The 19,858-nt window shown below is 39.6% G+C and overlaps 2 protein-coding genes across 2 annotated transcripts in view; both read right to left on the bottom strand.

Annotated features, from left to right (window-relative positions):
- akap7 (A-kinase anchoring protein 7) overlaps nucleotides 1–11,652 on the bottom strand; it is a gene marked incomplete at its 5' end in the record, with an annotated part of 37,809 nt that extends 26,157 nt beyond the window's left edge. Inside the window, 7 exons of the mRNA XM_080047476.1 lie at nucleotides 445–491; nucleotides 2,338–2,450; nucleotides 5,181–5,341; nucleotides 9,676–9,812; nucleotides 10,537–10,691; nucleotides 10,816–10,974; nucleotides 11,454–11,652. Coding sequence (XP_079903602.1) covers nucleotides 445–491; nucleotides 2,338–2,450; nucleotides 5,181–5,341; nucleotides 9,676–9,812; nucleotides 10,537–10,691; nucleotides 10,816–10,974; nucleotides 11,454–11,652 — 971 coding nt within the window. The remainder of the gene's footprint in view (nucleotides 1–444; nucleotides 492–2,337; nucleotides 2,451–5,180; nucleotides 5,342–9,675; nucleotides 9,813–10,536; nucleotides 10,692–10,815; nucleotides 10,975–11,453) is intronic.
- A 1,221-nt stretch (nucleotides 11,653–12,873) lies between these two features.
- Nucleotides 12,874–17,063, bottom strand: LOC307265892 (uncharacterized protein). The gene is made up of 11 exons (XM_080047723.1): nucleotides 16,868–17,063; nucleotides 16,663–16,731; nucleotides 16,287–16,408; nucleotides 16,077–16,137; nucleotides 15,834–15,986; nucleotides 15,569–15,634; nucleotides 15,118–15,177; nucleotides 14,844–14,933; nucleotides 14,527–14,568; nucleotides 14,093–14,284; nucleotides 12,874–13,903 (listed from the first exon to the last, which is right to left on the bottom strand). The coding sequence occupies exons 2-11, from the start codon at nucleotides 16,721–16,723 to the stop codon at nucleotides 13,551–13,553; spliced, it is 1,200 nt and encodes a 399-aa protein (XP_079903849.1). The 5' UTR covers nucleotides 16,724–16,731; nucleotides 16,868–17,063; the 3' UTR covers nucleotides 12,874–13,550.
- Nucleotides 17,064–19,858: the final 2,795 nt, after the last annotated feature.

The following is a 19,858-nucleotide window of genomic DNA, read 5'->3' as shown; positions in this document are numbered from 1 at the left end:
TGTAGCCACTTGACAACAACATTGATTACTCAAATTCAAATTCACAAACAAGTTAAACTCCATGGCTCAACAATATACTTGGCCAATACGTTCATATTAATCTTTAGAACTAAACAACAGGAAACTAAACAGGATATAATACAATACAAGGCACAAAAAAAAAGATTTGGGGGTTTTGAACACATTTCAAAATCACAAGCAGTGAGTTGATTTGTGCAAACAGTGGGGTAGTTCTTTCCTGCTACTATACTATCGGCTGAAATGCTGTGCTGACATCTATTGTTAGCATGCAGCCTGCACACAAAACATCACACAAAACCATTTTGAACACAGCTATTTATATCCCACTGCACTTACTATAGAGAGCAGACCCTAAAAAAACAATCAGTGCACTCATTTGCCCCCGAACACTTTGCTTGTTATGTGAAAAAGCCAAGCACCTACTTGTTTGTATAGTTGGAATAGAGGGATGGGTCCACACGCTTTATACCCTGAGAGACAGAAAGGGGGAAAAAACATAATGTTCCTGTTCACTTTATCATGCTTAGTACAATTTTTAACAAGGACATGCACATTCATTTCTGACAATAAAATCGCGGACAGGGGGGTGAGAATAATGGCAGCCGGGCAGACGCCAGGAAGGATAAGATGTCATAGGGGGCAGAGGGAAAGGAAGATAGATGTTGTCCTTCCTCCGTCTCTCCCCTCCTCCTGACCATTGCTCATCTCTGTGTATCTTACTCTCCTCTCCCCCTGTTCATTATATCTTTTAGGCATTTATTTTATTACCCATTCCCTCAATCATGCCACAGTTCACTCCTCCTCATAGACCAGGGGTTCTCAAACTTTTGATAGCTGAGGGCCAATTTAGGAACCCAACATTGGACCGAGGGCCGCCGAAGGAAAAAAAATTATAAAACTGAAATAATTTCAATGGCCAGCGTCCTGTTTTGTCAGTTTACATGTATTGGTCAGCATCCAATACTGTGTAATTAACACATTTAAAGTAATAAATGAAGGGCTAGGTTTCATTTCAACATTGGGGAACACATATTAAAAGCGGGGGTCTGGGGGTTGTCTCCCAGAAAAATTTGAGGTTCGAACACTTCATTTTGTGCATTTTGGTTAATTTTTATGCAGTAATTTGTGTCTGTATTTATTTATGGTGGAAATGTTAAGGAAAAGACAACTCGATCCCATTGACACACATCTAATGGAATATAAATCAAGGCACTGAGGCATTCTGTATTGCATTCAAATATTTATTCTACTTTATTGTTCAAAACTTTCTACACATTGAAAACGTATCATCTTTTGGAGTGTTTTTTTGTAGGACTCACTACTCATGATGCAGCAGCAGTGTTAACTATTATGACACTATACATTGGAAATAAACAGGGTGGGCTATCAGCAGTCAACTAGGCAGATAGTTCCATGGCTATCAGCAGCTAGCTAACGTTAGTTTGTTAGCTAAACTTTAGGCAAAAGAGTTAGAAACCAGATAATGTTAGCATCCATCCTTAGACACTTGACCTAATCTAATTCACCTTGAATGTGAGAAAGTGCATCGTATTGGGCTTGACAAGCTCACTATCTAACAACTTACATTGGGACCACTACACTGCCTGCTGCACTGCGGGAGGCTGACCAGCCGTCTGCAACGAGAGGCAGAGGCCAGCCGAACTTCGCAAGTTTAATAAGTGGGGAATGAATACAAACAATTAGGAGGGATATTTAAGTGTTTCGACCCCTGTACTGGTTTTACTGTTACGGGGGACGCATCCCCTCCGTGCGTTTCAATAAAAAAAAAAAAAAAAAAATATATGATAATTTTTTTTTTTTTTTTTTTTTTTTTTTAATAATTCATAATTCAATGCGGGCCGCGGGCCGCCAGATATGCTTCCGCGGGCCGCCATTGGCCCGCGGGCCGCACTTTGAGAACCACTGTCATAGACCTTTCTTCTGGGTAATTTTGTCTTCCCTTAACAATCCTACTAGTATGGTAAATGAACTGTAAAGGTGTTTAAACTTTAAATTTTTCTTCATCTAGTCCTACTTAACAGGTCAATTAAGCTTGGATAGTTAGTATTATGTTATTAACATGTCAGTATATATGTATTATTCTTTGAGAACCAAAAACCATGCTGTGCCAGTGCTACTTTATATTTCAATTAATTTTCCATAATTTTATTCCATAAATAACTACAGCAATTGTTGAACAAAATATATATAATTTGTATGGCGACCACTTCAAATCAATCAACTATTTTCAAACGTGCATAGGAAGAAAAGGACGTTTGGGTAAAGTGTTTTTGATAGTCAGTAGTGTGAAAGTACCTGGGATCGTAGCTTTGACGCTCTAGACAGCTTCATAACGGTGAGGTGGGGTTCAAACCCACGACTGTCTGCCTGCACAAGACCCTGCTCCACAAAACGACTCCGCAGCAAATCTGCAACACACAAGATGCAAAGTTTGAGGAACACCAAGAGTTATTTAAGCCACCATTTTATTAATAAGGTCAAAAGAGGGAGGGAGGTTGTATGTTCAAATAATGCAAAATGTTAGCCAACACAATAAGTAGAGATGTGACTTTAAGTATGCTGTACATTGACAATAAACCATCCCAAATTGCCCTTGACTTTTAGTAAAGACCAGTAGGAAGGCACAAATAGTGCAGACAGAGTGTGGGCTTTAAAAGATGGAAACAATTATTTGAATGCTCTATGCGAGTATCGTTGGACCACACAGAGAAAGAGATGCATGAAGGGCATGAACACATAAGACATCCTGCAAGGACGGACACACAAAGACAAAGACGCACACGCCATCTGATGAGGTTTAGAGGGAAGCCACAGAGGTATTTTTAGCAGAGGGAGGGAAAGGTTAGTATATAATCAATAACGGTGATGGAGGGAGCAGAAGAGAGCACAGGAGAGTCCAACTTCCTGTCTTATCCTTGTTATGTTTTTCTAACTAACCATATGGATATACTAGAATAGAAAAAGATAATGGCATACTTTAGGCCAATGTTTCACAAATAAAAGTTAGTTTGTACAGAGGTATATGGACCTGATGTGCATGCTACCACAATCACGTCTTTGCAAAATGCTTTCCTAAGTGTTGACCTGCTGCTTGTTTAACATGTCATAGAGGTCTTGTGGCTAGACAGAAGTGTTGATGAGGTTTTGCTGTATCTACCTGAAGCTATAGAGGCAACATTTTCACCACCAAAAATGTCAGGTTAGAATTAGTTCCATTAATATTTTTTTTAAGATACTCCTCTCTGGCTGCAGCACACACACACACACACACACACACACACACACACACACACACACACACACACACACACACACACACACACACACACACACACACACACACACACACACACACACACACACACACACACACACACACACACACACACACACACACACACACACACACACACTTAGTCACTCATGAGTTAGCGTTGGTTGTGGGTCAAGTGGAGAGGGTGTGTCTCTTTTTATGTAAGCTAAGAGTCACAGTTAGTTGAAGTCATTGAAATCCAGATGTAAAAATGTTGATGCTGCATGTTGTAGGTTTTTCAAGTAGAAAGAAAAGCCTATCATCTATTCAAGACCCCTTCTCTGGTCAAGAGCTCATCACTACTTCCTCACCAATTGACTGCTTCAAGCAATCACAAAGGACACAATGTTTGGATAAAACAAGACAGCCAAGGTTATTATTTAGAACATGGGCCCTTGAAGAACACTATCTTAAAAGACTAAGTTATGGCATTTCACATTTATATCAAACCCTGAGTTTAAATGCCTTTTGGGATTTGTCTACACTTGGTGATCGCTTATATTCCAAAGATATTTTCTTGAATGTGAGCAGTTAGTATCATCAGCACAGAAATACATACTAAAGCAAAATCCAAAAATGCAGCTTCAATGCTCTGTTACTTTGCACAAACAAATGCATATCATTTTGAACAGCAGAAACTTTTCCAGAGCTAGAAACAAAGAATCAGACATTGTGGGTTACATACAGATTCATAAGCAAAATTACCCTGATTTCCTTTAATGTAACTATGCACAGCTGCATGCGTCTAATATTTAAAATCACTGGATATTTCAAATACCCTTTATATTACAGAGGGAACAGACAGTATTAAGAAAACGTGTGTTTGTGTGTGTGTTTTGGTCTCGCAGACGCAATGAAGCGAGAATCCTCTTAGCATTTACGGCTTATGTTGTTGCCAAAGGCACAACACAAAAAGATAAATGCATATGCTTCTGCCTAGACCCCCTACCACACGCGTTCACAGATGCAAAGGGACATTGTAAGACGACAAATGGGGTCATATCACGTGCACAAACAAACCAGATGTGTGTTTGTGTTTGTGTGTGAGAAAACAGTATGCATGCACGCACGCACACACACACACACACACACACACGCACACACACACACAAGTTGCAGTGAACAGTAAATGAAGCAAGATTTAAAAGGAAACCACATAAATATGATATTATGAAACAAGATCTGGATGTGGTTGCACTGAATATCAAATCAGTGCAAGTGGTTGACTCTTAAAGAACTAGAGCTTACATTAATGAGTGCACTATAATATATATTTACACACAACCAGTAGTGCAGGGTCCTGATGACTGCCATTCATTAATAATAATTAATACAAACAAACATTGGGATTTGTGGAAACTCCTGACTGTGTTTTGATAATTATTTGTTGATCCACTCCAGGACAAAATTAGGTCTTGGCAGGCACTAATTAAGAGTGTAGGAGTTAGCCCAGTCATCTTACAAATAACAGCGTAAAGAATATACTCTCAATGTCCATAAGCTTGACCCCCCCATTACAACCCCAAGCATCCACACTGTTTAAGGGTCCTTAAAAGAGACAACACATCCTCCAACCAGCTGCAGGGTTCTTCAGCTGACCCCAGAGTTCAAATATACCTCCAGAGGGACACAAAAGAGAAAGTACTGTATCGCATTTACATCATATTGTGAAATGTAGCCCCTGGTAAAATATAGCAGAAGAAGCACTAAGAACAAATACAAGTGCAAACACTGAATTAAATATTTACAGTGAAGTACTGAAGAAGATAAAAAGAGGCGAGAGAGAGAAAGAGAGGGAGAGAAAGTGAAAAGCTTAGTCACTGACCTGCCAGACTGTCAAGTGTGTGTCTGTGTTGTCCGGGGGCCAGCCCAACAAACACCACCTCTTTCCTGAAATGACCGATCCCGGAGAAGGGTAGCACCAGATCCCGCCCACCCAGCAGCTCGGCCAATGACGGCTCAACCTGAGCCAGCACGGTGGCCGCCCTGATAGAAAATATACACTTGAATAATATGTACAACACTCACACACACACACACCAAATCACAACTTAATCCTCTCTCTCTGCCTCGCTCTTATATTACATAATGGGAGAATCTAGTCATTACTAATGACACAATCTTCTACTTGATGTAGAATAGATTAAGCATTGGGGTCGTCAAATAACATGGCAGGCATGTGTTTACTGCTGCATTTGCCCTGTGTCAGTCAAAATCCCTGTTGATTTTGTAACAAGTTCTGAAATATGTGAGAATATTTTTAAATATACATTATATATAGGGGAGAACGGGGGAATCTGAGGCATCGGGTAATGTGAGCCACCCCCTGCATCTAGGCAACGGAAAACATTTGTGGTCATGTGAGACAGTGTTTCCCCTACCATTATACAGGCCTGGCGGGCCCGCCAGGCCAACGGGACCCCCCGCCAGGCCAACAGCTGCCCAAAAAAAAAAAAAAAAAAAGTAAAAAAAAAAAAAAAAAAAAAAATATTAATCTTTTTTTTTTTTTGTCTGCGCTACGCTGCGCTACGCTGCGCTACGCTGCGCGATGCACGTGTGCATTCGGAGCGCACATGTCAAACAGGGAAACTGACGAGAAAGAACCTTCCTTTATAGGTCCATGGCATAGGCTACACTGGAGATATTTAGGACTCAGTAACAGGGAGTTGAACAGGAAAAAGTGATGAGCAAAACTTAGAAAGTTAAAGTTGCTACGTCGCCATGGCAACCAATCTGTATCAACAGCTGAGACAGCACAGCAAGTTATCTTGAAAACAGCAGGCTATAGTAGCCCTACAAGCTTTATTTTTTGGTATTTTCAATGCTACTTTATTTTTATGTTTTAAATTGAGAACTAGGCTACATGAAATATAATGGGTCAGAATACAAAATGTTGCTTATTTTGCACACATTTTGATTGATAGGCTAATCATGATGTGTAGCCTAGGTTAATTCATTTATTTTAAATTAATATTTGATAAATTAAAGAAAATGTTTCATGATCCAGATTATTCCAGAAATTAATACTAGACAGGATATACCTGTCTATATTAGGTCTTCGTGTTTATTGTATTTTATTTTCATATCTATGTGTTTTTCTTCAATAGTTTATATGGCTTGTGTCTCCAAATTATTCCATAAAATTGTTTTAGGCAGGACATATGACAGCTGTTTACAGAGCAAAAAAAATAAAATCAGATTTAGCTTCTCAAAGTGCACCAGTTTGATGCATTTAACTTTAAAAAGGTAAAGGTTTTCTTCCGCAGGGGCATGCCCCAAGACCCCACTAGAAGGTCCATTCTCCCCCAGCAGTCTCAAAAAATCCTGAGGGAAACACAAAATGTACAAACGTACCGAATGTGAAGGCATAACCCTATGCCCTGATTTGTAGCGGGCTGTCAAAAGAGGCTCATCCATAATACAGTTAGTTTTGGTCAATTTCTACTACAAATTTGGTACGCACGCCGCGCGCATACTCTTTATCAGCTTTTACCACCGGGCCTAAAAACAATTCTAGGGGAAACACTGTGAGATATATGTTTTCAAGCCCCTCTCATTTCCCCATGGCCCTGAAAGAGAGGACCTCATTGTGCTGTGGTAAGCATGTTTTTTTCACCAAAATAGGTATTTTGCATGTAAAAGTAAATGTTCTTGAACAAAAGTCAACTTAATCAACTGTTGTGCCAAAGAAAATGTATTCACATAGAAAAACTTCTATAATTCGTGTTGATGAACTACCAACATATGAAACCATGTGATGCTGATAACTGAAGATTAGCCTGAAATGCTAAGAGAGGTAGTTTTTTCTCGAATTGTGGTGGTGGGGGAAAGTGAGCCAAATGCTGTGGGGGAAAGTGAGCCACTGTCTCACTTTCCCCCACCATGAGACACAAGTTAAGTTTAGGCTTAAACATATTTTAATGTAATATTACATAACATATGTTTTATTTTAATGTCATACACATTGTAGAAAAGCCATCATGCCAAGGAAATACACCAGGAAGACGACCTGGGGCAACCACACGGAAAGAGCACCTTCTCATCTTTCCCTGTAACCTTCAGGGCTGGAATGTAGAGTAGGCCTAGTTGTAGAGTATGACAGGCTGATGTTATAATCCAGTTGGGTCTTCTCCTGTGTTCTGAGTCCCAGGCTGTTCTTGCTGGTTCTGATTTTCCTATGCTTTGACCCCCAGACACTAGCTGGCTCTAAGGGTCTTGTGTTCTGACCCCCAGACTGTGTTATAATCTAACTGGTTCTATCTTTCATTTGAATCTTAGTATAACCTTTTGAATGATAATATGTTGTATTTGATTTTGTTCAGAGTTACTTTCAAGTGTTTAGAACATTGGCTTTGCTTAATTGACCAAACCCCATCATTCTTTTACTAGTCCGACATTAGTTCTGGAATGTGTGGCTAGCTTTCAGGATTCTTACTGTTACAATATGTGTTGTTATGGTAGTTTGAGAGTGGAAAAAGTAAGTGGATCAGTTTACCCCACAGCTGGGGTAAAGTGAGCCACATAACACCTTTTTTTTCAACAATCATATTCTCACTGCCCTTTGTCTTGAAAAAATTCTGCTAATGCCCATTTCTAGGAAACATCCTATTAATGGGAAATGTGTAAATTTGAGTGATAAATCATTTTAGCTCCCTTAGAGGGGAGCAATTGTAAAAAGGGGCTCAGATTACCCCGTTCTCCCCTACATATGAATTTAGTTCTAAAAAGGCATAACGTGTAAAAATATAGAGTGCAACAACGTGGTAAATAAAAAGGTCCCAACAAGCAAACTGGAGCATTTAGTGATGTTGTAACGTCTCCTCACGAACAGAGTTTAAGCCTGTGTTTCTTTTCTTGCGATCTATGCTGCTGTGTCTGTGAAAGAAGGAAAATAAAGAGCGGATAAACCATACTCCTCCTCTCCTTGTCTCATGCTTACAGTCTGACGTTTTTGGCCATGTTCTGGCCGACACCTCTGAAGTGAAACCAGTGATACATGCAGATCAGCGCGGTACCGGTACATGCATCGACCAATTTCCTCCGCTACAGTGTGTGTGTGTGTGCAGGCGCGACCACGTTCTATGGGACTGTTAATTTGTAACAGAAAGCCGACGTTATGTTGATGTCACGTATTAATCACACACACCTCTGAAAACTGCAGACGTTTGTTTCCTCCTGTGAAGAACGGAGCAGAATGTTTCTCCTGTTGCTTCCGAGAGCAACTGCCGCCCGCGACAGACACAGACGTGGCCGTTAGCAGCAGTTATAGGTCCGTGGTTAGTAGTTTAAAACACAGATTAGCGTGCTGCTATGTTTGGCCGCGCGCAGCTACTGATCCTGGGAAAGCCACAACGTTAGAGTGACTGTAGTACAGAGCGGGTGGGATGCACGGGGCGGATCATTCTGCACATGCGTTAATTGCGTTAAAAAAAGTAACGCATTAATTCCAGAAACTAATCACCCTGCGTTAATGCGTTAATTTTGATAGCCCTAATGATTACCTAATTCAACTTGAATTGAGCAATTCAAAAGCACTTAAAGTGGCCTTGTGTTTGAATTGTGCTATATGAATAAACTTGCCTTGCCTTGCCTTGAAGATATTGCTGCAGAAAACAGGATTAAATGTATTTTGGAATGAGCAAGGTTACTCAGGTTTTTAAGTAGGATAAGAGGCTCAGAATACATTCTGACCTCGGGGACTGTTCACCTTCAAGTGTTTTCAAGGCTGATTATTGACAGCTAAACCCTAAAAATAAGTACAGACCTGTCAAGACCTTTTCCCAGGAAGTGCTGTGAGGAAGAGATAAGATGAGGGTCGGCATCTTAGAGCGACACGCTGTGTAATTAGTCACCACAAAAAAAACAGCATCCCCAGTCTTAAAGGGGTAACTTCAGACTGTGCATCAATACTGCTGCAAGAAGGTTTGGCTATCTAACCAATGTGATGATGTGATGATGGACAGTCACAGATAGCGCATGGGATAGCATGAGGAAATATGATTGTTTGACAGTAAACTAATTTGAGGGGTACTCTGTTTGATTGAAATTCAGTATTTCAGCTGAAGTGTGCATTATATCTTGACAATAAAGAAAATGGAGAAACCAGGACAAAGGAGATTTGAGGTCAATCTGCACAGGTCAATCAATACTGCAATATAAACATAATTGGCAAACACATTTATTGATTGATTTTACACCAGTTCTGAATTTGAATTGTATGCTATGAGGTATAAGATCCCAGCTGTGAAGAACGACATTTGCATCAATAGACTTTTCAATAGTTTGTCGGGATGTCTGTGTGTGTGTGTGGTTCTACTCACAGGTCTACTTGCTCCTGATTGGCGAGATGAGTGACCAATAGCGTGATGTGGAGAGTCGGGACAGGGATCATGGCTTTGGCCAATCGGGGCTCCTGCTGAAGGACTGCCTCTTGGACCTTGCGCACAGCTGAACTTATCTGTCATTGGACAAATTCACTTTCACATCATCAGTTAGCTACAATAGTGCCAAGCTGTGACTGCTTAATTTCAGTGTCATCAACCAATTGAATTTTTAATGCTATTTACATGACAGACTGTCTCCCAGTTCAGATTGACCTACACTCACAACAACCAGACACTAAATTCATCAATAGTCTGGATGAAGATAAGTCACTAGAGACTTCAAAAGGTTTGCAAAGCCGTTTCTCTTCTTTTAACTGCTATTGTGGCGTCACGAGGACCCAAATACAGTCTTTGGTTTCTGGGTCAAATAGAAAAAAGAGTGGTAGCAGCTGAAACAAGGATTTACTTGAGAATACCTTTCATATTAAAATGAGCAGTTGGTTAGCTCACTTTCATTGTTGCATTAAAAAAACACACTATGTCTTAGCCAATTTAATACCAATCTTAATCACTTCCCATTACTGTCAAAAGCTAACCATAGTTTTAGACTTAAAATGTTGTTATACAGCCTTCAGGCAGCCACCTATTTTCGTTTATTTCAGTTGAGTGCGGAAAATAACAAAGACTACTAAGTAAAGACTAACATGCTTTAAGATAGATGACTCAACTCCATTAAAATGTTGTAAGAGTTTTGATACTATCCATAAAAATACTGTTATGGTATGGGGTCCAATGTGCAAAAACTCCAGCATGATCCTTTAAGTTCACAAGTTAGTGAATAGTACAGAAGTTTCTTACCTGAGGGTTAGTGATGGGGATAGAGACAAAATAGTTGGGTCGTTGGCTCTCCTTCTTTTTCTTCTTCTTCTCTGCATCCTCCTCACTGTCCACTCGCCCTGCAGTGTCTCCTCTCTTCCTCTTTCTCTCCTTCTGGGTTGACTGTAGGCTGGGGACTGGAAAGAAAGCCACAGTATGAACACAAGCATCTGACCGGTGGTTGGAGGAACAACTTTATTTGAAATCGGACCCTCTAACATTGTCAAATTGTAATTCAAAGTATCATTAAAATATACACACATCCTAGCTCTTTCCACGTGGTGGGGCTGGTCAGTGAAAACGGAAGCTCTGACATTAAATTGTTCGAAGCATCAGCTGCCTTGGGCTTTCTCTTCGTCATTTTCCTCCTCTCCCTCCTCGTCTTCCTCTTTGTGCTCTCCTCATTTGATGCTGCTGGAGCTGAAAAAATAAAAAATTAAAATGGTGACCATGAAGTTAAAATGCCACATTGGACAAGAAGATAATTCATTTACTTATCATTTTACTGCAACACAACTTTTACATGCAATGGAGTCTTTCTGAACAGCAGCATCACAGATGCTCCCCTCAGACTTTTTATTACACAGCACACATGTGACTATAACTATTCAAATTCACATGGTGTTATTGTACTTTGGTCCAAGGCTTGAGGTGCTGCTATAAGTCTGACAAGCCACCAGATGTCACTGTGATATGATTTTCATAAGCCCCGAAGCTTCAAGCTCAAAGAAAACCCCAAAGCTTCATAATGCTCCATCTGGCCTTCACTAGTGTCAACTAAATCCAGCACTAGTCCCTACCACCCATTAGTACCAAGGGTTCACTGGTTAGATGGGATAGATATTTCAACAGGTGCAATTATTTCCTTTTGTCAAGCCACTCAGTTGTAGGCTACTCACCTGACACAGTAGCAGCTCCAGTCTTCTCATGATGGGCCTCCACGCACACTGAGTGCACTTGACCTGGAATCATGATCTTCTTCGTCTTGTTCAACTCCTCATCTTTTTTCTGACTCTTGTGCCCAAGCATACCTTCAGCACCACCATCTGATGCAGCCGCAGTGGTCTCTCTGCCATATGAGATACTGACTGAGTGCATAGCACGAACTGTCTGCACACAGAGATTGTCACATCAACAATCATCATATTGCACGTTCTGTAAACTGAGGAAAAAACAGCATAAGGTTGTTTGAAGACTTTTCATTACCTTAAGTGGCAACTGTTGTGCAGCTGTCTTGAGTGCACTGACGTTATGCCAGTGAGTTATAGATATGGGACGCAGCCTCAGGACTGAGGCAAAACCCCTATGTAGACACACTATTCTTGAACACTTCAAACTAAACAGGACGCGGCCGAAGAGCATGACACACAGGCAAGAGTGACAAACTTTAGCTAACTGACAACTGACGATAACAGCTGGCTGGTTGAACAGAAATTACAGCTGACAGCAGCTAAATGAGTCTAGAAATCTCTCCAGGACGGTGACCGATGAGAAGTCTCTAGAGACTGTGCTAACACCTGTTGAAATGAATCAAACAGCTATGCTGCTAGAGTTCAGCTAACTGTTAGCCAATTGTCCGTCAAATTATTAGCCAAACTAACTGGAATCTCGTGTTTGTGATTGTGGCATCACGTTGTCGGTGCAGAAAACTCACAGGCAGCAGTGTATGTCAGAAAAAAGTTCCAACCAATAACAGAAAATAACGCTAAACTCCGCGGCACGTGCTAACTCGAAAGGCCGACTGGAAGCAGCGTCTGTTTGTAAACAATGTCCAACTTCCGGCCTGGTTTTTCAGAACAAAGGGGCTGCTTCATTCTTTCCACAATAAAAGCATCAAGCATCTAGAAACTATATGTAATTATTAACCGGAAGTTTTAAATGTAGTTGGGCTCAAAGTTGAATTACACTTATCTGCATTGAACAGTTCAGCTGCTCTTACAACTGCATATGCAATGATGTCTGTTAAAACATTCACTACATCTGTATTTGGACATCACAGAGCCCAGTTGAAGAGATAATAAAATGTATCGAAAAATAATTATTATCTTGAATAAAACTTTAACAATCGTAGACCCTCACAGTCTGCACACAGAACTAGAATTTCACATGTAATTGTTCTGTTGTGTCTAAAGATATTATTACGTGTGGCAAGGTGTGCAAAGTTTTCTTTTCTTTTAAAACGTCAGATTGAAATTGCAAGTTAGCTAAAAGAACCATTCTGCTTACAGCTACTTTAAATAAAAAAAGGAGAAAGGGAAGTATATTAAAAGACAAATAAAAAAGGACCAGAGACATAATGATTCCAAACATACTTTTAGTTTATTGAAGGTAGCCTATTGGGTATATTAATGATCACACCTTAAAGGCTTTCTTCATCATTTTACAATTTTACAATGAGGTACGAAAAACAAAGTACATTCCCACTTTAAAGCAAACATTATCTGTATTTTATATCTTGTTATATATCTACACAAAGCTCCTCCTTTGGCATGTTACTGAGCTTTGCAGCCTTTGCACTTTTGAAGCATTTACAGAACATTTAAGTCCAAATACATATACAAACTAAGACATGGTAAATATGAGCCTCATAAGCAGTAAAATGAAATTATTGAGATCAAACAGCAGAACACCAGTAAAGGATGTAGACCGCACACAACGCTTGGTTCTTTAGTATCCTTTTTTTCCCCTTTCTTTTTTTTTCCTAGCATAATATATAATATATTAAATTATTATATTATTTCCTAACTTTCTTCAAACCAACACCTACCATAATGTCTGACAGCACTTCAAACGCTCATTTATCCCTTAATCTACAAGGTATGAATTATATTTTTAACCATGATAGTGTTAATGGCATGAATAAAACACCAGAAGTGATCTAATTTGACCAAAAAATAAATTATACTGTACAATTTGTAAATTGCCTATTTAAAATTGTTCTACGTGTGCTGTGAAGTGAAATAATGCCGTCAATACAAGCACCAACACTGCCAACTCTACTTACCGAACCACCATCCAGTCCACTTGATATTTTCTTCACCACTGCTACTACTGACAGTATTAGAACCCCTCTTGTTACCACCATTTCCAGCCCTGTAAGAAGCATCAGCCTGGACATTTCCACTAGTTACTTCCTGCCTATGAGTGCTGTACTCCAGTAATTTCTTTCCTATGTCAGAGGCAGCGTCACTATTTTGTTGACACTTCAGTAATCCACGCATTGTCTCATGGTAGAAAACGTTGACATCCAACACAACATTGGCCTTGGTATCAGACCATGTTCTTATAGATGGTGTGCACTTGACCTCATGTACGTGGTGCATCAATACCAGAATGACAGGTGTGTTATCTGCGGACACCATAAGAAATGAGATAGTAAGTATGGGAAATTGTTGCATGGAGCTTGAAACTTAACTTTGATTATAGACCGAAAAGATCTTGGGATTTTAAGATCACAGATTAAAAACTAAACATTAAAATCAAATCACAATCATTTACTGTGCAATTATCGTTCGTTATCTTTTTTTTTTCTTTTTACCTTGAACATCCTTTATGGCTGCCTCCACATCTGACCCAACACGTGAAACCACTGGGCAGAAGATGATGGTGATCTGGCTCTCCTGACTGCTTTCATTAAACCGAACCCCATTACGGTTTTGCTCCTTCACTTGGTTCATCAGCTGGTCATGAGCACCAAAGGTTTGACCGCTGACGACCACCTGGTAGGTCACTGTGGTTATAGAAATAAAAAGTGAGGCTACAAGTACACCTGACACAGATTTATGCATTTACAAGAATTGAGAGAACCAGAATAAAACAATTGTTTCATATATTCTTGGAAGGTTATGAGCTAATACATCTCTTTATGATACTGTGCTAACAGTTTAGCCTGCAGAGCTAACACATCCAAGAGTATCATGTAGGGTGTAAAACCTAACTTTAACGGCTGAGTCTTGATTATCATTCACTCACCTTCCTGGATGGAACGTGTATGCCCCATGTGGAAGGAACCTCCTAAAGACAGAAGTCACTGTCAATGACATGGCTTTAACTCTTTTATCAGTCAGAGTCTGATTCATTAATATTAGCTAAATGTAATATTTGATTACTAGTAGCTGTTATGTAAAAGGTCCAAAGTCTGACAGGATATATAATTAACAATATAAATTAGATTAATGTAGGTCAGATTTAGTCCGATAATTGCAACCAAATGAAACTCATTGATAAGGCTACCGTTGTAAACATAATCACACATTAACATGCGGAAAGAGGCAGAAATTGAGATTTACGTTGAGATCTTTGTTGTTGGCCACCAGTTGAGGGAGGATTACGTTCCATTCGGCTATTGGCATTCAAGGTACCTGCACTGGATGAAGAATCTGTCAAATAAAACGGGAAAGATGGCACGTATTGAACACCAATGTAGTAGTAGTAGAAGTAGTATATCGTTTAAAAACAACTCCAAAAGAGAGCTTCATTTTGAGTTTTGATTAAGATTATAATTAGTGAACACTACTCATTCAACCTGTTACGTAAATGGGCAGTGGAGGATGTGAGATTAACCTTGAGATCTTTGTTGTTGGCCACCAGTTGAGGGAGGATAGTTCCCCATCTGACCCGAATCTGTCACATGGAACGGGATAGATGGCTGTCATTGAGTCCAAATCTTATAGCATATTGTTTAAAAATCAACTCCAAAAATGTAGCTTCATATTGAGTTATATTTCAAGATGGAATAAGCAGGGAACGCTTTTTGTCAAAATCAGTGAATATCTCCTCACAATCCACTACCTGTCCGTCCGTAGTCCTGCCCCCTTTGTTTACATACTCTTTGTTAACCAGTTTACAGAGACTAGGCTTTGTATTACCCCCAGTTTTTTATTTCGGACGGCACACACACATGACGGACAGGTAGTGGACCATGCGGAGATATTCACTGGTTTAGACAAAAAGTGATGTTGATAACAAGCAGTCTCCACCTTTTAAGATTTAAAATAAGGGAAACATTACTTACTGTTTGAGGGCAGTGGGGGCTCCACTGGACCATAGCTGACTGAGGTACTTGCACTGGACAATGTGCCTGTTAGGTACAATGGCTTTAATGCAATAACTGAATCCAGATATTATTTAGTAAAAAATATTCTAAACCTTATGAAATTGATGAACTTAACTCCAATATACAGGATAACTCTGAATAGTGAATACATAATTTGATATACAAAAAGGCAGTCCAATATTGTCAAACTAATAGGATAAAAAACAAACAACTGCATTATAACCTTTGTGAGATCCCTGCTCCGGCTGACTCTTGCTGAATTCTTCCAGGAGAACAACGTGGGCATCAATGAAACCATGGATATTATGAACCTGGGTTTTCAGTTCCTTCATGATGCGGAGGTAATCGACCAAGACGCCGTTGCTATTTAAAGCAGCTGTTGGGAGAGAATTGTGTTGGGCTGTGTTAGGATATGGATGCCAACATAGCAGTCAAATGTGAAAGCGAAGGTAAGTCTGTGAAATACCCCTGAATGACTCATGTGGCACGAAATCTTTCAGTTCCTTTATGAGCACATCAACTGGCCTCTGAAATAAAAAAAAAATATAATATTACAGAATCATTCAAAAGGTGAATTTGACTTCACACAACAATTCCTGGTGACTGCTGGTGACTCTATTCATGTTATACAGTATGTCCCTCTTTTTCTAAACAGTTATTTTACTTGTTAGCTCACATGTTTGTGTATTATTCCAAAGATGTCCCTTCTCAGTTTGAATTTCTCAGCTCCGGGAAGCAGCTCACACAGGTCTTCTCGAGTCAGTGAATGGATTTCTGCGTCAGTGCGAACATTGGCCTCTGCAAACAACAGGTGTGGTGTTGGAAGCATTTTGGATTTAAATTATGTGGTGTGTGTGTGTGTGTGTGTGTGTGTGTGTGTGTGTGTGTGTGTGTGTGTGTGTGTGTGTGTGTGTGTGTGTGTGTGTGTGTGTGTGTGTGTGTGTGTGGAGAGAGACAGCCTAAAGATTAACCTGTGCTCGTGAAGCTGAACCCACCACCTACTGTAACCATGTTCATCGTAGATCATTCTGATTTTGAATATGGTCACTTACTTTCCAATACTCTGGCTGCCTCTGCGTTGGTTTGCCTTATTTCCCTGAGTAAAGCTGACATGACTTGACCTGCGGTTAAGACACAAAAACAGAAAGAAAGGCAATTTTTCACACATGGATTTAATTGTGTGCTGTGTAGACTACATTCCTTCTGACGTGGCTGTTGTTGGACTGACATGCCTTGTGAAATGTTTTGGATACAAACCTGCAAGCGGAGCTCGAAAAAGACAACGGAGGAAAGAGAAACCAAAATATTTTCTGAAACAGATCGAATCACACAGTAGATCCTTCAGGAAGTTCGTGTAAGTGCCTGTTAGAGCAGGCGTCACTCAAGTCAAAAAATATATTCTTTCTTCTTTCACTCGAATCTCGTTCAAAACAAATTCACCGTTTAGCGTGAACAGAAAGTGAAACTGAGTGAAAGTGGTGGTTCCTTCACGTCGTCACGTGGAGGACGCTTCAAACGATCATTGGTCGCTAGCTGGAGGAGAGTTATTGACACTTTTTAGGACTATGATAACAAAGAACAACGACTATGATTGTGTATTGTTATTCATTTCAGTGCGTTGAGTTGTGCTTGTTCCCCTTATAAAATATAATTTTAATAATTTCTTATATATTAAATTATCAGCATATGTATGTGCTTGGTCCATGGGATCAAAATCAAGATGCACGTAAATGCAATGTTTATGTAGCCTACATTTACTCAGTAACATTCACACCAACCTTCTATCCATAGGCAACTTTTTCGCAAAGTAATTTTACTCTGGTCCTGTTTTTTTGTAAAGTATTTTTAAGAACATTTTAATATAAATTAAGTTTACAATAATAATAATAATAATAATAATAATAATAATAATAATAATAATAATAATAATAATAATAATAATAATAATAATAATAATAATAATAATAATAATAATAATAATAATACACACTGTACTGATAATCATAACATTATTATTTATTTACATATGCACAATAATTACTGAAGCAGTCTTAGGCAATGGAATTATTTATTTATAAGATATAAATAGTGAATAAAAAATCACATTAACAAAATAGAATAGAAAAAAATGCATCAGAACAATTTGACCCCCAGGCTGCTGCTTAATTAGAACAGTGCTTTGTCACCATTAATTCTTCCAGCTGTGCTTCACAGCCTAAAGGCGACTTCATGTTTCCGTTAATCAGCCTGATTCATACAATGGAAAATATAATAAAAAAATATTATCGACATTTATATCAAAAACCAGCAGGGAGCAGTACTGTTCAGCTTGTATTACAACACTGCAACATCTTAAATTGACATTTATTGACATTTTGTAAAAGGATATCCTCTGTTCTGAATATTACATATTTTGGATAAAAAAACCAAGATTGATTAATTAACCATCAGTATTTCTGGGTGTTGTGCAGTATATGAATCTCTTGATTGCATTTTGAACAATTGCTGTCACATCATTAAACCTTAAAAGGGTTAAAGAGGAAGAGGGGACTTGATTGCATGTTACTGAAGCTCACCCAAACTGCTGGATTTAGTTATATTGATTACAATTTTAATTTTGTTAATATATTGTGGCATGTTCTTGTCCATCATGGTAAGATGGAAATCAAGAACGTTCTTGCGTTGCATAGTCATAAGAAATAATGTGGAACGGTTTCTGGCATGTGGAACAAAGTAGAAATTCTAAGACCACTGCTTTGCTCAACTGACACTGTGTGTGTGTGTGTGTGTGTGTGTGTGTGTGTGTGTGTGTGTGTGTGTGTGTGTGTGTGTGTGTGTGTGTGTGTGTGTGTGTGTGTGTGTGTGTGTGTGTGTGTGTGTGTGTGTGTGTGTGTGTGTGTGTGTGTGTGTGTGTGTGCATGTGCGTTTGTGTGAGTGTGTGTTTTGTCTGTTTATCATCTGTTTCCCACTAGCTTGTCTGGTTTGTTAAAGCTGCCCCCCTCCCCCCCCCCAGAAACTTGTGGGGCCTCACCAAGGGAGTGACACACTATCGAAGTCCCTAGTTCAGTTCCACATCACACAAAGTTCCACCCTCAGACATGCTGTGCGTTCCCTCTTTGAATACACATCCAAAGCAAAGAGAAACACTGAAACCACACAAGACGACGCACGCTCGTCTGTCTGTCACCTCCAATTGTCATTCACCGGAGCATACAGTGCATGTGCTGGATGCTGGAGCCTTGTCTCTGAGACACTGACGGTAGGTGAAATGTATTTTCTCTACCGGTGCCTTTCTGCAGTGGGCCAGACAGCTCCTGGTGGCTCTGCTTAGTCTCCTTTATGCGTGATGGCGACAGGTTTTGTGTGGATCTGACTGCATAACATAACACTGTCTGTGTAATGACATGCAAAGCCCTGCTGGAGACAGTGCAAATGTGTGACTGCTCCTCCAGCAGCTTGAGAGGGGCCTACTTAGTTGGTCTTGATATTAGCGTCGGCCCTTTGAAGCCTCTTCAGTGGCAATCTATGAACGGAACACAAACATTAATTATGTCAACAGAAGGATTAAAGCATTACTGTATTGAGCGGCCATATCTATTTTTACAAGCAGTGGCCGACTTCTAGCCTGAAGATGAAAGTCAGGTTTCAGAATGACAGACTCTGGTTGGATTCAGCAAACACAGGAATCTTAATAGAGAAGTTTCAGGGGATGATTTGGCCTCCGGACTTACTTGATCATCTCATTAACGACTATAGCGTCATTATTTCATGGACATTTTCTTTGATTCAAAGAGGATAGTGACAGACAGAAGAGCAACACAGTTGGACAAAACAGAAACAACATCAACCAAAAGAGCAAAGAATGAAGGAATCTTCCTGATTATAAAAAAAATTCAAAGTGCCTCACACAAGGTGAATACATAAAAAACCTGAACAAACTGTTTATGGATGAGCTTAGTATTGCTATTTTACAGCAACTGAGAAACATCAAACTCTTATAGGCCTAGAGATTGCGTTGCGATTACAGGATTATCGGTACTGTGAAGCTCAACAGCAGTGTAGGTAAAAGAAACATCCAGGCACATAATGCAAAGTAAGCGTGGGTGTTTTTTCCTGTGACAGTCCTCCATTAAAGCAATGCCTCCAATCCTTTGGCAATAGCAACTGAGATGACAAAGTGGAGCAGAAAAAATTATTACAACCTAAAAAATATTCCTTCAGGACGGTGGAGTAAAGGAGTGGAGGATG

The sequence above is a fragment of the Ammodytes marinus genome, assembly GCF_949987685.1.
Source record: "Ammodytes marinus genome assembly, chromosome: 19".
Lineage (NCBI taxonomy): Eukaryota > Metazoa > Chordata > Actinopteri > Uranoscopiformes > Ammodytidae > Ammodytes > Ammodytes marinus.
The sequence above is the reverse complement of the archived record's forward strand: the minus strand, read 5'-3'. Positions and strand labels throughout refer to the sequence as shown.